The 16,386-nt window shown below is 48.6% G+C and overlaps 1 protein-coding gene across 1 annotated transcript in view; it reads left to right on the top strand.

Moving 5' to 3' along the window:
• SLC6A5 (solute carrier family 6 member 5) overlaps positions 1-16,386 on the top strand; it is a 51,661-nt gene that overhangs the window by 12,235 nt on the left and 23,040 nt on the right. Inside the window, exons 5-8 of the mRNA XM_055415068.2 lie at positions 3,030-3,171; positions 5,514-5,646; positions 12,984-13,118; positions 14,785-14,888. Coding sequence (XP_055271043.2) covers positions 3,030-3,171; positions 5,514-5,646; positions 12,984-13,118; positions 14,785-14,888 — 514 coding nt within the window. The remainder of the gene's footprint in view (positions 1-3,029; positions 3,172-5,513; positions 5,647-12,983; positions 13,119-14,784; positions 14,889-16,386) is intronic.

Raw genomic sequence — 16,386 nt, forward strand, 5'->3', positions numbered from 1 at the left:
TCTCTTCCAATCACAGAGGGCTGGACTTTGACAGGAGAGCGAGAAATAGCTTCTGTGCTTCAGTTCAGTTCAGTTCAGTCGCTCAGTCGTGTCCGACTCTTTGCGACCCCATGAATCACAGCACGCCAGGCCTCCCTGTCCATCACCAACTCCCGGAGTTTACTCAAACTCATGTCCATCGAGTCGGTGATGCCATCCAGCCATCTCATTCTCTGTCGTCCCCGTCTCCTCCCACCCCCAATCACTCTCAGCATCAGAGTCTTTTCCAGGAAAAGGGACATGGGAGCTGCTTTAATTGCCTTCATTCTGGTCCCGGCTGGGGGAAACAAAGGCTTCCTCAGTAAATAGTTGATAGTTTTGAGCTCAGAATCCCCCCGAAACTGTTATTTGATTAAAGAAGATAATACTGAGTAAGAAGGTGTTTTGAGAACTCTCAAAGTGGTGCTTCTGAAACCCCGGAGATTTGGGGGGAGATATTTTGCAATGTTCACAGACATTTTTGGTTGTCACAAGTGGGGCAGGGGGAAGATAAATGTTCCTGACATCTAGTGGGTGGAGGTCAGAGATGTTGCTAATACCTTGCAATATTCAGGACAGCCTCCCCACCAAAGAGAATTTTCTGATCCCAAGTGTCAGTAGTACTGCTGTTTAGAAAACCTGTGGTCTAAAGAATCAATCAGAGGTAAGAGGTTCTTATTATTACAGCTTTCAATTTTATCCAGCTTTCTCAGATATTCTGGAGAGGTTGTGTGGGAGGCATTAGATGCTTTATGGCTGGCAAGTGGAATTGAGAGATGATGTTGAGGATCAGAGATGCTCACCCCATGAAAAGGTGTAACAATGCCATTTGCATTCTGGCTAAATTTTACCGGGTCCAGCTCTGTGCTAGGTGTTGCGTGAGATGGTTTCATTCATGATCTGTCTCACTTAATTTGGTTCTTGGAAGAGCCTTCAAACTAGACCCTTTATGATCAGAAAAACGGAGGCTTGGACAGATAAAGGAACTTGTCCAAGCTCTCAGAGCTAGTGGAATTCCTGAACTCACAGTTTTACCCACTGTGCTGTTCCACGGAGGACATACATTCTGAGTCCATGCACCAGATCTAGGCTGCATGTGTATTTTGTTTGTTTGGTCCACAGTGTTTAAAGATAATTTGGCCTTATTTCCAATATTTTAAAATGGAGAGACTTCATGTAAATATCCAGGTTTTCTGCATCTTTTATCAGAACACCTGGAAAAGCATGGCAGGATTGTCTGGTGCCAATCATCTCTCAATATTCATGGGATTGGTTCCAGAGCCCTTTCGGATACCAAAGTCTGCAGGTGTTCCAGTGCAGTATATAAGATGCTGTAGGACAATGAAAACAGTATCCCACCAACCTCCATTGAAACTTCAATCTGCATTTGGTTGAATCCGAGGACATTAAACCTGCAGATACAGAGGGAAGATCATATTCTCTGTTTCAGCTCAGTTCAGTCGCTCAGTCGTGTCCGACTCTTTGTGACCCCGTGGACTGCAGCACGCCAGGCCTCCCTGTCCATCACCAACTCCCGGAGTTCACTCAAACTCATGTCCATTGAGTCGGTGATGCCGTCCAACCCTCTCAGCCTCTGTCGTCCTCTCTGTTTAACATACCTTTTTACCCTCCATTTTATATCTTTCTCATTTGTGTCACCAGCCTGACTCTTCAAAGGTGTTTATGTTCCCTGCTCTCTGCTTCCCAGTAGAGTGGTTCAGAGCATGGCCTCCAAAGAGAGAGTAACTGTTTGCCTCCTGATTCTGCTATGTGACCTTGGCAAGCAACTCCATTTCTCTGTGCCCAGTTTCTTTCTTTGCAGATGTGAGTCAGATTAGTTAAGACATTTAGGACACATAAGACATTTAAAATAGTACATGGTTGAGAGCTGTGTAAGTGTTAGTTATTGTTGCCAGTGTTACTTTCACATCTTTATACAGTAAATATCCTTTGGCATTAATCCTGGTGGACTAAAATATCAATCAAGGGATCATAGAGACATTGTAACATGATCAGAAAGACTGCAGTTTCTTCCTATTTAAAATGAGGATAATAATAGGTACCTCCCAGGTTTTCGGAGGCTTTTATGAGATAATAATTGGCAAAGCTTCCAGCAAGGTGCCTGACACACTGACTCATCTGGTTGGTTCCCTGACCCCACCCCAGCCTAGGTCAGGCATTCTCACCTCTACACTGTTGACATGTGGGGCTGGATAATTCTCCGTCGTGAGGGTTGTCCTGTGCATTGTCCGATGTTTAGCAGCATCCCTGGACTCTACCCACTAGAGGAGCACCCTGTTCCCAGAACAGGGACAACTATGTCCTCAGACATTGCCAAGTGCCCCCTGGTGGACAAATTTGTCCCCACTTGAGAAGCCCTGTTGCAGACTCATGAGCTCGTGTTAGTGTGCAGAAAGCATGTGGCACACGTGTTTAGGGGACCTCTGTGTGTCAGCTGTCATGCCAGGCAGTGGGTTCAAGGTGAGCTTATTAGTGAGTCTTCTGTGGCAGTAGCCCTTCAGCTTTGCTGATGTCTGATTAAAATTCATTTCCACAAGCCGTTTATTCTTTGTGGAATCATAAGGATCTGGGTTTGAATCCTGCTTCTCTTTCTCGTTAGCTGTGTGATTTTGGTAGAATCACCTAATAACCTCTTGGAGTCTTTTTCCTCATCTTAAAGATGGAGGCAGTGGTACCCACAGCATAGGCTGCTGTGAACCTCAGGGTAGAGAATGCCTGTAAAGTGCTTAGCATGTAGACAGCGCTCCAGAAAGAAGCGCTGTTGTTACCAGGACCAGGCACAGTTGAAGCGGGTACCAGGGGCTCCGGGATGAGTAACACACAATTTTGGGGTTCATCTGCGTCTAGCTTTGCTCAGTTAATAACTTCCCAAAGTGACTGTCCAATATTTAGGAAATATTTTTAGCTTTTGTGTTTAAGTTGCTGGAAAGACAAGTGTCTATTTTCTGAACAGATTTCACCGTGTTTTCATTCTGTCCTCTCCTGAACAGATTCCTGTGTGATCAATGACCATCCCAAAATACAGATCAAGAACTCGACTTTCTGCATGACCGCCTATCCCAACTTGACGATGGTTAACTTCACCAGCCAGGCCAATAAGACATTCGTCAGTGGGAGTGAAGAGTATTTCAAGTAAGATTTTTTCAAAACACTTTCCAAGAGAAACCCAGAAAATTAGTGAATATCCAACCTGTGGACTTGAGGGATGGGCTGCCTCTCTCTGCACCCTCCCTGCCCACTGGGCCAGTGCACCAGGGCTTCCATTTTACAAGAGACGCTGGAAATAAAGTATGAATTCTTATGTCTCTCTCTAATTTTAAATGTTAGCAAATCAATTAAAGTGGAACACTGATGTCAGATAAGATGCATAGGTCAGTGGGCCCCTTGTTTGTGGCCTCTACTTAGATAATAAGAAGTGGCCATTATAACCCCACTGGTTTCCCAAGTACCATGAATTCCTATGCCAAGTTTCCTCTCCTGTATGGACTCCAAGGGTACATGAGTATTCCCTGTAGAACAGAAGGGGCAGTTAGGCTGAATGAGGAAAAAATTCCCCTCTAAAGATAACCTCGATCAGCGAGGGTGGGCCTCGATTCACCCTGAGCATTGAGAAAGGAGCCTGACCCTGTGGTTGGCTGAAATCTGATCACATAATCCACGTGGTCAGGTGTATTGTAGATCTCCTCCAGGGGATCTTCCTGACCCAGGAATCGAACCCATGTTATTTATGTCTCCTGCATTGGCAGGTGGGTTCTTTACCACTAGTGCCACCTGGAAAGTGGTGTGTATGGTTGAGTGATTTGTAAATCTGCTTTTGGTGGCTTGGCAAATCCTCTGGGACCATCTTAGTTTCCCAGAGGGACTGTTATCAGGAGCTTCTCTGGGCCCGTCCGACATCCCTTTTTAAACCATGGAGTGGTTGAGAAGGCCAAGGGGCTGTGGAATCATTGATTAGACAGCCTACCCATTGCGGGGTGGGGACCTGGGGGCCAGGGGACCTTTTCAGTGCTTGGGAAATATGGCCCCTGAGGTTTGGGAGCCAAGGCTGGTCCCACGCTTGGTGACTTCTATTCTACCCTTGAGCCCAGGGGGCCCCAGCTAGACCAGGAGGGGTGCTGGCCCCTCAGCTTCCCTCAGCAGGTCAGGACACTCGGCTGTCATGTCTGCAGCCCTCTAGAGCAGCGGTCCCCCACCTTTTTGGAACCAGAGACCAGTTTTGTGGGAGACAGTTTTTGTACAGACTTTCAGGATGAGTCAAGGACATAAAGCTTGTTGTGCACTTCATTTCTATTGTTGGTATGTCAGTTCCACCTCAGATCATTGGATGTTAGATTCTGGAGGTTGGGAACTCCTGCTGCAGAGTCTGGATGATGGCTGGCCCTTGGTTCAGGTCACAGAAAGACCCGCAACTACACACACAGACTCTGGGACATGATTGGTGCAGAGTCGAGGGGATCGTCTTGTCTGTCATGATGACTCATGGTCCCTGATGCAGCCTCCTATTCCCAGGAGTGAGGGTGCCTGTTTGCCCTCTGGTGAGGGATTCGGGGGTCTCCAGACAGGCTGGGACTGCTTCAGGTGCCAGCAGCCACTACAGATGAGTGCCAGCTCCCTTCCGTATGCCACTGGTCGTCTTTCTTTGAATATGTTCCTTGAATAAGGCCCAGCTAGCTCTGCGTTTCCATTTCAGGCAACCTCCAGGACAGGCCCGTCATAACCTGAACTAAAATGCACATCAGCATTGTTTATTCTTTCGGTACTGTTTTTTTTTAAGTTATAAAAAATCTATTGGAATACGTTCTCATAAGAGTAGAACAATACAAAAGAACACACAAAGTCATCCTGGGTTTCTGTTAGTGGTGTGTTCTTATATAAAAAATAAACCTCTGTAATGCCTGTTGGGGGAGGGTGGTTGCACCAGGACCCCTCCCCCCTAGAGGCTGTTGGATTTGTTACACTGCTCCAGAGCAGCTGCCAGTGATGGTAGAGCTGCTGTAGTCTTGCTCAAAGCCTGCCCAGGGCCATAATTAATTTTTTCAAGTCAAAGTATAGTTGTATTACCACCTCATGTTAAAATCAGGTGTACTCACAGTGATTCAGTTACACACACACACACACACACAGATATATATTCTTTTTCAGATTCTTTTCCCTTATGGGTTATTATAAAATACTGAGTACCTTGTGCTATATAGTAAGTCATTTAGGGCCGTGATTAATTAAAAGCAGAGTAAATTCAGTTGGTCTTACTGCAGACAGCTGTGGGCGGGAGCCCTGATCAGCAGACCCCTCACAACCTGATCTGATTCAGCCCCTTGTGGGGAGGCTGGGGGATGCTGGGATTTTGTTCTGGGCTCCCTGGCTCTGCAGGAAAAGAAAGCCTGCAGACCGCCACCTCCCCCACCTCCTACTTCCCTTCCCTGACCCCCTCCCTCCCCACCCCGCCCCCATCACTTCTCTTTTTCAACTCGCAGGTACTTTGTGCTGAAGATTTCTGCAGGGATTGAGTATCCTGGTGAGATCAGGTGGCCACTAGCCTTCTGCCTCTTCCTGGCTTGGGTGATTGTGTATGCCTCCTTGGCAAAAGGAATCAAGACTTCAGGAAAAGTAAGAGTCTTTATTTACCTGAGAGGTGGCTCTGGGACACCCAGGGCCAGTTGTGTGGAATGGAGCAGCCGAAGGGCACTGGGAAGAGAGTCAGGTTCGTGCGTGCCATTCTCCTTCTGGCCCTGAGTAGCTGTGGGGCCTTGGGCAAGTGACTTCACTCCTGTCTGTAAAATGGGATAATAGCGCCTTTGCCCAGGAGGTTTTAAGGGTTCATTTAAATGAGACATGTTCTCAGGGCTCCTAGGGGATGGCGGGGGCTCAGCGATGGGTTTCCTTCCTTTCCTGTTGGGCCTTCCATTCAGTAGGTGGGAATCCCCAATGTGCTTCAGTCACTCCCCCGAAACTCTAGAATTGCTGCTCTGGCTTTTTGCATCTTGGTCTGGCTGCCAGCTCGATCACTGCTTCTCCCAAGGAGCTGGAGTAAGATCACAGTTGCAAAGTGGATTCCTTCTGCCTTTCATGCTGTTTCTCCTGTCCAGAGCCTAACACTCTCCCACCCTGCGTGCCCCCAGCAGTAAAGGGTGATGGTCCTGCCAGCGGGATATTTTTTTGTCGAGCACATGCTTGGCCCCTCTTGCTAGGTAGTCACTTGGCTGGCCCTTTGGAGGTGGTGAAACCCCTACCCCAAGCTCAGTTCCAGGGCACAACACTCAGGGCATGTGGGTGACCTCAGGACACACTGGACCTTGTAGTAGGGTCCCAATGTTTCCTCTCATCTTCCTGCTGCTTTAGACAAAAACAAACAAACAAACAAAAAAACCATTAAATGGTTAACCAATCGCTCTGATGACAACCAATAATATTTAATTATCTTAAGAGTCATTTGCATGTTTCAGAGTGAAACCCAAACTGTCTCAAAGGCCTAAGGGATAGAATGTGATGGTGGACTCTGAGTCCATAGCTTGTGGAGTTTGATGTGGTCCAGTTGTCTGGGTCAGGGCTTAGTGTGGTCACAATGAGAAGCAACCAGTGTGGAAGGATCAGGCCTCACAGGGCTGAGGGTCTGTGCCAGCTTTCATCTGCTGGGCATGCTTCCCAGCCCCCACCAGGCCCCGCCCCCCGACACCCATCAGTGACACAGAGCAGTCTGTCTTCTCCCCAGACACGTGGACAGATCGTGAGGGCCTCTGGTGCCCTCTGTGTAATCTGCTTCCACATGGGCCCAAATGGTGGATTCTGGCAGCTTGGTCAGGATCACCTGAGCCAGGTGGTGCCCTTAAATGACATCTGGTAGGGAGAGAGCTGGCCAGGGTTCTAGTCCCCCAGCCCTTCCCACGGTGTTTTCTGTGTAGGGACATCTCCACTTGGGCCATGAAACCTGTCTGGGCTTCACGTTTGCCCTTAGCTTTGATTTGTCTTTTTGCCAATAAGTGGAAAGCAGATTTTCTTTATCTTAGCTATTTCAGGAGCTAATGGTTTTCTCATTTCCAAAGCAAAGGCAGTTGGACTGGGTGATGTCTAAGACTTGCTGGCTCTAATATGATTCTGTCAGAACACTTGCTGGCTGAGATGCAGGCACCTTTCCTCTCTGACCTCAGTTTCCCTCTCTGTAAAATGAGAGCTGGGATCATGTGACCCCTGAGGACCCCACTGACTCTGAATGAGTATTATGAAACTAGAGCAATTGTTTTTCTAGGGCAACAAGAAAATGGGGAAAATGTTAACATGACATTGACAGTAACATCCCGTGAGTCCCGAGGGTTTCCGGGTCTCCTCACCTTCTGTGACTTGGACCTGAGCTTCAAGTGGGAATAAAGGGCCAGACAGGAGGATGCTTTACGAGAGTGACCACATCTTTGCTCAGCCAAAATCCAACTGGCAGGATCATCACTTATAGCTCGAAATGGAGAGAAGACAACTTCAACCATAATCAGAGGCTAGACAGGTGTCCAGCAGGATAGGCTAAAAGGTATGACAGGTGGGAGAAGAGGTAATGGTGACGAGGATAACAGCAGCCTTCTTGGTGACATGAGGAAGGATGGCCTGCTGGCTGCAGATTCAGACCAGCCTGAGTTCAAATCCCATCTTTATCACTTTCTAGTTGCGTAACTGTGGACGAGCTGTTTAACCATTGGAACCTCAGTTTCCTCATCTGTAAAATGGGAATAATGGTACATACCTCATGACCTGTTCTAAGATTAGGTGAGAGTTGCATACATGGCATATAGTCAGTTCTTAATTAACATTAGCTGTTTTCATTTTTGTGGTATTGATTGATTGAGTGAGTACTGTGCCATCCTGACATCTTGAAAGCAGCAGCTCTGGTGGGAAAACGGGAAAAGAAAGGGAACTTTGTCGAGCACTCTGTGTGCCAGGCAGTGTACTTCACTTGTATTAGTGCATTCAATCTGCCCAACCTCCTGCAAGGTAAGCAGCTGAAGCCCATCAAAGTAAATTGCCTGAGGTCATACAGCTGTTAAGAGGCAGCCCTGGGGTTTGAGCCCAGGTGTTTTCCTTTAAAGCCTAGACTCTTTCCCCTACATGGCATCCTCTCCTGAGGAAAGTCTGTTAGGAATATGGAAGTGCAGAATTCTGGACTCATCATTTGCACTGGGGGATAAAAGTCCCCACACTATGAATCAGGACCCTTGCACTCCTGCCCTGTTTTGCCTTCGTCAGCTCTCATTACCAGCTGGGCAAGTCCCAGGAGGCACTTTGTCCCTTCTTCCACATCTGCAAATTCAAGGGTTAAAGTACATTTTCTCTTAGACCACTCTTTGTTAATCAGTCTGATTTTTAGGGGGATGGTGTCAAAATTAGTTCTTGGCATGATGTAGACATTAATCCTTGGTGCCAGATATCATGGACTCTCTCTGAAATGAGGATTTTTTAGTAGCTCTCAGCAAGTAAGCTTTTCTTTTAGGTCTGCTAGCTTACCTTTCTGCTTCATTGAGAAAGATTTCCAACTAGGGATCAATAATTAATTTTTTAAAATGAGGAATACCGCTAGAAATAATGTGTCCTAATTTGTTTTCTTGCCCTAGGGTGTGCAGACATTAATCATGAAGCTTTGTTTGTAAGCACGGCTGCAGCTCCTCATTATAACAGGCTTCTTTGTGATTGAAGTTCCACCAAAACTATCATTTCTAAGCAACAGAGATGTCCTTCTTCTCTTGAAGCAAGATAAGCTCAGGTCCTCTTGTTCAGGTTCCTAGGAGATAAGAGTGGCCAGTTGCCTTCTATGAGACCTCAGTCTCCCTTTGAGCAGCTAGAATTCCAGAGTTTGGTGCGACCAGCAGGCAGCCCGAAGGTCAAATGCAGCCCATCTGGCCTCCGGGGCTGCTCTGCTGGAGAGTTATGGCAAGGACACAAAGCTTGCTTAATTAGCTGGCACAGCCTTGGGAGGGAGGTGGCCTTACCACCTGTTCAGGGCTCGCATTATGAGGACAGTGCTGCCAGGTGTCAGGCCAGCAGGCTCAGATCAACCCATCATTGTCACTCCCACCAAGTATAATTCATTACTGTTCAAGTTTAATGCCTCTGACAGTCCATTCTGAAACAGGTGAGTTCTGAAGTCCCCACGACACAGGAAAACTAGCTGTGATAAAACCTCCATGAATACCTGACTCACACTGGAGGCATCCCCAAGTTAGACGTGAAACTGTGCACCCTTTCAGTTCACAGGCAGTCCCCATCAACAACCTGAGTGCATCATTCCACACACCAGGGCCAGACCTGGTGAGGTGGACAAGTGCCTAGGGTGTGAAATTTAAGGCAGTATTCACGCTCAGGTTCCCGCACGTGCAGGGTGGGCCCGTGAGAATGAGTGCTTCCTTAAATTGCACACCTGGGTGTTCCCTTGCCTCACCCGAGTCCATGCCTCTCACATTTCTGATCAGGTGGCTCAAGGCCTGGCATTAAAAGGAAGGAAATAGAGTTAGAAAATGTCAAGTCTGGATCTTGGCTCCAGCTGGAAGACCTTGAGTGAGATATTTAACCCTTTGAGAGAGCCTGAACCCAAGCCTCAGTTTTCTCCTCTGTAAAATGGGACTGCAAAGAGCTGATCTGTGGCAGGAGCTCCAGAAACGGTTGTGTCCGAACCCCAGGAGTCAAATGGGAGCAGTGTCTCAGGCGGTTAGACTGGTGCTAGTCTTGGGGTCTTCTTCCTGCCGGACCCCGCTGTTTGCATCATTGCCCTCGCCCCCTCCCACCCTCCCACCAGCCCCGCGTGATAAGGAGGTGAGAAGGATACTCTTTAAATGTCACCCTGCCCCTGTCGTCTTGGTGGGGTGGGGAGGTCAGACTGCTCAGGGCCCTGCTGGCCCCTGTAGCGTTCCTCCCCTCAGCCCCATCTGACAGGTGGGAGGACAGCCCGGCTCGTCCTGCAGGAGTGATTTTCTCCTGAGACATCAGATGCCTTTGGGTTTCCCTCTGTGTGGAAGGGGAAGGAGAGAAGCAAGTTTGGGGGGATAGGGGGGAGCAGGCCACCCTTCCCAGTCCCTGGTAATGCCAGTGCTTCAGGGCAAGGACGGAGGAGGGACCGCTGTCATGGGGGCAGGGAAGAGGCCCCTGGTGGGTGGTGGAAGCTGTGTGGAGACAAGGAGACCAGCCCACACCTGGTCTACAGACAGGAAGACTTTGGCCTTGATGAGTAATTGGGTTTAGAAAGTGAAAGTGGCTTAGTCGTGTCTGACTCTTTGAGACCCCATGGACTATACAGTCCATGGAATTCTCCAGGCCAGACTACTGGAGTGGGTAGCCTTTCCCTTCTCCAGGGGATCTTCCCAACCCAGGGATCGAATTGGGTTTAGAGGAAGAAATACCTCCTCTTCTTTTCTTGACCCGCAGCCTGTCCCGTTCAGCTGATGGCACCTCTGCCCATCAGCTGCTAAGGCCAGAACCTTTGGGGTCACTCTGAACTCCTCCCTGCCTGTCTCTCTCACTCCACGTGAAATTGGTCAGGACGTCCTGTTGCTCTGCTGCACAGCATATCTGGTTTCTGACCATTTGTCCTGGCTCCTCTGAAATGCCCTGGGTGGAACCACTGCTTTCGTCTGCCTGGATTGCAGCCGTGACCTCCTAACTGCTCCCCCTGCAGTAAAAACTCAACGTAGCCCCCGGGTGACACTTAAAATATTAGACTGTGTTACTCCTCTGCCCCAATCCTCCCCATCTTCACCCTCGCGCCTCCGGGCTCTACAAGGTATGACCTGTCCCTGCCCGCCTCCCCTCCCCCTGCCCGCCTCCCCTCCCCCTGCCCGCGTCTCCCACCGTACTCCTGCCACACGGGCCGCCTGGCTGCTCCTAGAAGGTCAGCACACTCTCTTCTTAGGGTCTTTACTCCTGCGGTTCCCTCTGTCTGGAATGTTCTCCTGGATATCCAGTTGGCTTACTCTCACTTCCTTCAAGTCCTGGGCAACTTCTCAGAGAGGTCTTCCCTGTCCACTTTTAATACAGCCATCTTCCCAGCCGACCTCCCCAGCGTGTGCCTGCAACGTATTAGACGCTCAAAAATATGTGTCCAGATGTACACATATGTGTGTATTTGTTGAAGAACTAAGTAACCTTGAGAGTTTTATCTTCATCTCAAACTGTCTCCCAAGCCATCCTTCCTAAGTCCGTGGGTCAGGTCTCGTCCCCTGAAATCCCAGTGGCTGCCAGGCTGGAGCCTCCTGCCAGGCCCTGGGGTCTGTGCAGCCAGTGCATGAGGCGGTGGGCAGGCTGGGGTGCCCAGGAAGGGAGACTGTGGGTGGGCACAGAGGGGCTCTGAGCCCACAGTGCTCAGCCTGTGCCTCCTCCCAGTCATGGATGAGGGAGGCTTGGGTGGTCAGGGATGGGCGCTGACCCTCATCCTTCCAAGTGTCGTCTGATGCACTTTGGGATGTAACCGGCTCATGAGCTGAGGGTTGCCGGGGTCGTTAAATTCAGGACTGGTGAGTCGTAAGCAAGATGGAAGTGGCACTTCTGTTTCCCGGGCCCCCAGGCCTGTTCTGCGTTGTCTGGATTGTCCCACCCTGCTCTTCTAAAGCCCCGTGAGGAATACGCAGTGGTTATCACCACTTTGCCCGTGTGGCACTCAGGCTCAGGGAGGTTAAGTCACTTCACCAGGCGGCCCAGCTTGTAAGTGGTGCAGCTGGGATGTGCACTCAGGGAGCGCAGAGTCAGAGCTCTCTCAGCCCACTCTGCTCTCATCTACTGGGTCCTGGTCCCAAGCCCATCCTCCACTCTGAGGTTTGACCGACAGAAGGAAGGTGCTTCCTCCTCATCCCTGTTCAACCACAGCCCCCAAATTCTGTTGGTATTATTTCCCAAATGCTTCTTTGCTCTGCTTCTTCCCTTTGTTCCGAGCCCAGGAGCCTCCTTTGGCTGGGACTCCGGGCTTCCCCGAGCTGGTCCATGCGTCCAGCACCCCTTGGCTCCTAGCCCCGGCTGTGTGCTGTGCTCCCAGTGAGTTTAGGGCCTGGCCCTCACCCTGCCTTCTCTCCTTTCTTCTCTCATCTTCCCGCTGGGCTTCATCTCCTTCACGCTGCACTTGGCCTCTAACGTCCAGCCTGTGTGTCATCTCCATACATCTTCTCAGAACTCCCGGGTGGGGCTCAGTGCCCTCCCTTGGACTTCACAGTGTCCTGTTTGGAACTGCTTAGCTATTATTCAGACGTTCACTCTGGGTCTCCTGGGTTGAGTTCCTTCATCTTTATGCATCTGGGACCTGGCACAACTCCCAGTTCATAGTAGGCCCGTGATAAATGCTTGTTGAACTTAACTGCATTTAATGACCATCTTTCACTAATCAAGTGCTATGCTAGAGGCCCATTTAATCCTCACAATTATTTTTTTTTAAGAAAGGTGCTATTATCCCATTTACAGATGCAGAAATTAGATTCAGAGAACTGAATAGCTTGTCTAAAGTCTCATAGCTACTCAGTGCCAGGAGGGCAATTTCATTTGAACCTAAATAGACCAAATTCTAAGATCATGTTTCTTTCATGTCACTGGGCTGCCTCAGTGAGTGGGTGTGCATAAATAAGGATGGAAAACTTGAGCTAAAGAAATTAATCTCTAATGGTGGAACTTGGGGCCTCAAGCTGAGGGTGAGCTAGGTGTTCAGGAGGAAGAGGGCATATAACCCTCTTCCTCAGTTGGCTCTCAGGGAGTTAGCCACTTCTGAATCACCCTCACAGCCTTGGATGTCCCCCTCGAGAATTTATTTCTAGCTCTCACTGACTCACCTTTGGTCGCAGTGTCTTTATTGCGTCCCCCATCCTGGAAGAGTTTGGGGGAAAATAGCGCATGAGGCACTTGTGTCCAGATGGAGATCACACTCTGCCTCTCTGACGCTCCTGCGGTCACACTGTGCGCGTCTGCTCACTCCTGCCCCGCCGTGGTGGTCTTTGCAGGTGGTGTACTTCACGGCCACCTTCCCGTACGTTGTGCTCGTGATCCTTCTCATCCGAGGAGTCACCCTGCCTGGAGCCGGCGCTGGGATCTGGTACTTCATCACACCAAAGTGGGAGAAACTCACAGATGCCACGGTGGGCCTCCAATTTCATTCATCAAGTGTCTATGAGGGGAACAGCACATGGGGTTGGGTCAGACCTCCTCTCCCGGGGGGAAGCTCACTGTTAGCCTTTACAAGCTCCTGATGATAATGAAATGTTACCTACCCAGGAAGTTTTTAATGAGAAGTGAGCAGCAGGGGGTGTCAGATTCCTGGAACAGTTGTCCTACATCTGGGGTTGCCGTGGAGGTTGAAGGAAGAACGAAATTCCCTTGATAGCTTTGGGTTGCCTCATGCCCCTTATCTGTTGCTAATTATAGTGTGTTGGAAATGGGTATTGCTGGAAAATATTAGCACTTAGACAAACTGCAAGCAGTTATAATTTAAAGGATTCAGACAGATTTATAAGAGCCAGCACACATTTATACTTTCTGTTGGCATATTCAGTACAGGCATATCTTACTGTAAAATCCCCTAGAACTCCATGTGAAGGGATGACTGTTTAATAAGAAATGCATTTTCTCTCCTTAAAGAAAATTCTGCTTGTCTAGAAGATTTTAAGAAAACATAGCTAGAATTGAGTTTGCACACAAAGAAAAAGATAATGGCAGCTTAAACAAAATTTATTTTACTTGAAGGTACTACAGCAGTCTAGTAGTAGATAGTCAGACACTGGTTGGGTGGCTCCGTAGTGTCCCAGGCTGCTTTCTGCCCTACCATCCTCAGTGAATAGCTGCCTTTTGGCTGCCAGAGCTCCAGCCATCACATCAGCATTCCAAGTAGCACAAAATAGTGAGGGAAGGGAGAGAACACCTTCCTTCTCTCTCTAAAAGAGAGAAAGCCCGGAAGTTCCATATAACACTTGATTTTTCTCATCTTTGGCCAGAAACTAAGTCAGATGACCTTCTCTCAGGGGTGCCTACCCTTGATTCTGGGAGATGGTCATTTGGCTGGATGTATGGCTACCTTTAAATAAAACCACAGCTTTGTTACCAGGGAGCGTGAGAGAATAGAGGTTGGGGCAGGCACAGACTGCCAGCACATACCTTGCATATGTTAAGCACAGCTTAAAAGCCAGATTTAATTTATAAAAATGATAGGAAGTCATTATCAAGTCCTATAAATCTCATGCTCAAACTCTTGAGTTGCCTTCTGGAGTTTTATGAGGACAATTAAATTGCCAAGGTGACCAAGAGGTGCTGTCAAGCAGGTTCAAGGAGGTAGCACTGTAAAATCCATCGTGTGGTGGCAATGGAGCATGCTTTACTTTGATGTGGTGGGCTACAGAATTTCACATTTTTAGTAAATTTTAATCTGTGAGAATGTCAGCTGTAAAAAGGTTTGCTTTTGGATCCATGAATATTTTTTGCTTTTGCACAGTTTATTTTGAGATGTTTTCTCGCTGAAGAAAGGGCTTTCCCCTTCTGCATAGTTGTATATGGTAGGGCTTGCCAGCATGAAATGTATACCTTGCTTACTGAGTTCCTCTCCTTTGATTAGAATGGAGTTAGGTCAGTCACTGCCTCTTTGGTTTCCAGTGCAAATGACTGCGTATGTTTCCCATTTATGTTGGTGCCAAAGTCATCCTATCCTGATTGCCTCCCTGCCTCCCAAGACTCAGACCGTGTGGCATTGGGAGCCTCCCCTCCCCCAGGCCAGCCGCCTTCAGACCTTGAATCTTCCCTTCTTTTGCCTCCCAGGTGTGGAAAGACGCTGCCACTCAGATTTTCTTCTCTTTATCTGCTGCATGGGGAGGCCTGATCACTCTCTCCTCTTACAACAAATTCCACAACAACTGCTACAGGTACGTGGAGGCACTTCAAGCCCCAGAGGTGGCTGGTGAGTGGGACTAGGGCCTGGGGAACGGAACCTTCGGCTGAGTTATCACATGCCTGAGTCCACATCCTCATATTTCACCTGAGATAGGACCAGACAGTTGTCTCTGGACTGGAGGAAACCCCCTGCTAAGGCTGAGCTGCTGGATGCTGGTGGCCTGGCCTGGACCCCAACTTGCACCCTGATTCTGACCGTTGGGATAGAACTGAGTTTCTCTGGAGGTGCTGTCCCACTGGCCGTGTCCTGGGATAGTCATTTGTGAGCTGTCTAGTCCACGGAGACAGCTATATGGTAGTTGTTGATGAAGTATGGTTATACGGTCACTCATTTTTCTGGTGAGACCTATGAGAAAGGCAGTGTGGTACAGTCGAAGAACTACCATGGTGGTAGCTGTGTTAATTAACTCGATAGTGGGAGCCCCATTTCATGCCTATGTTTATCAAATCCTCACATTACATGCTTTAAATATGTTAAAATATATTACAATTTTATTTGTCAGTTAAACCCAAAGTTATGCAAACTTTGAGTCCCCTCCCAGGTTTAAGAAACAGATATCAGGAGGTGTTGGGCATTGGGAATCTACATTTCCAGACAGGATCCTCAGGTGGTGCTGGTGCAAGGTGACACTTGGATAGGGTGATATTAGGGGGCTCTGAACCCTGAAGACATGAGAGTGTCTGTACAGCCCCTGGAGGAGGTGACATCTGAAAGTTAAATCTGTCTGTGACAAGCAGTAAGAAGATAAGGTTTGTTCTCTTGAAGGGCTGATTAAAAAAAGGAAAGAAGCTTGGAGTCGGACACACTTGCATTTACATTATGACTTCACCATTTATTAAGACTCCAAGACATGGGTAAGAAACTTCATTTCTGTGAATCTCCATTTTCTAATCTGTAAAAGGCAGATTATAATATTTTGTTGAGGGTAAGAGAGAATGTATACAAAATTCTCATGGCAATATTTCACACACAGTAGGAGCTTAGTAAACAGCAGTAGCCGTCATTGTTATTTTTAATCATGCACGAGCTCTTTCATGAACCAAGAGGAGGAGATTACATGTAAGCTGTAGCCTGGGTTGGCTGGGATGGCCTCACACAAGTGCCATCTCTGTGGGCCAGATTTCAACAGGTGCAGGGAGGAGGGCATATCTGCAGGTGGGGATGAGTGGGGCCGGGGGTGACGGAGGTATGGGGGAGGCAGGCTGATGGCACTGCCGCAGGGGTGGGCTCATGGGGGCGGGGAGGAATTGGGGCCTGAGAATCGGCTGAGGAGGGAGCCTTTGTGTTAGTCTGTGGGGGGCTGTTGTAAAGCACAGAGTGAGTGACCTCAACAATAGAAATTAACTTCCCCACCATCTGGAGGCCATAAGTCCAAGATCAAGCCGTCTATAAGATGACGTCTCCTGAGGCCTCCCTGCTTGGCTTGTGGCCGGCCGTCATCTCCCTGAGTCTCCTTCTGGTCTCTGCGC

Source organism: Moschus berezovskii, chromosome 25 (genome assembly GCF_049115385.1).
Source record: "Moschus berezovskii isolate FMDL1 chromosome 25, NW_MosBer_1.0, whole genome shotgun sequence".
NCBI lineage: Eukaryota > Metazoa > Chordata > Mammalia > Artiodactyla > Moschidae > Moschus > Moschus berezovskii.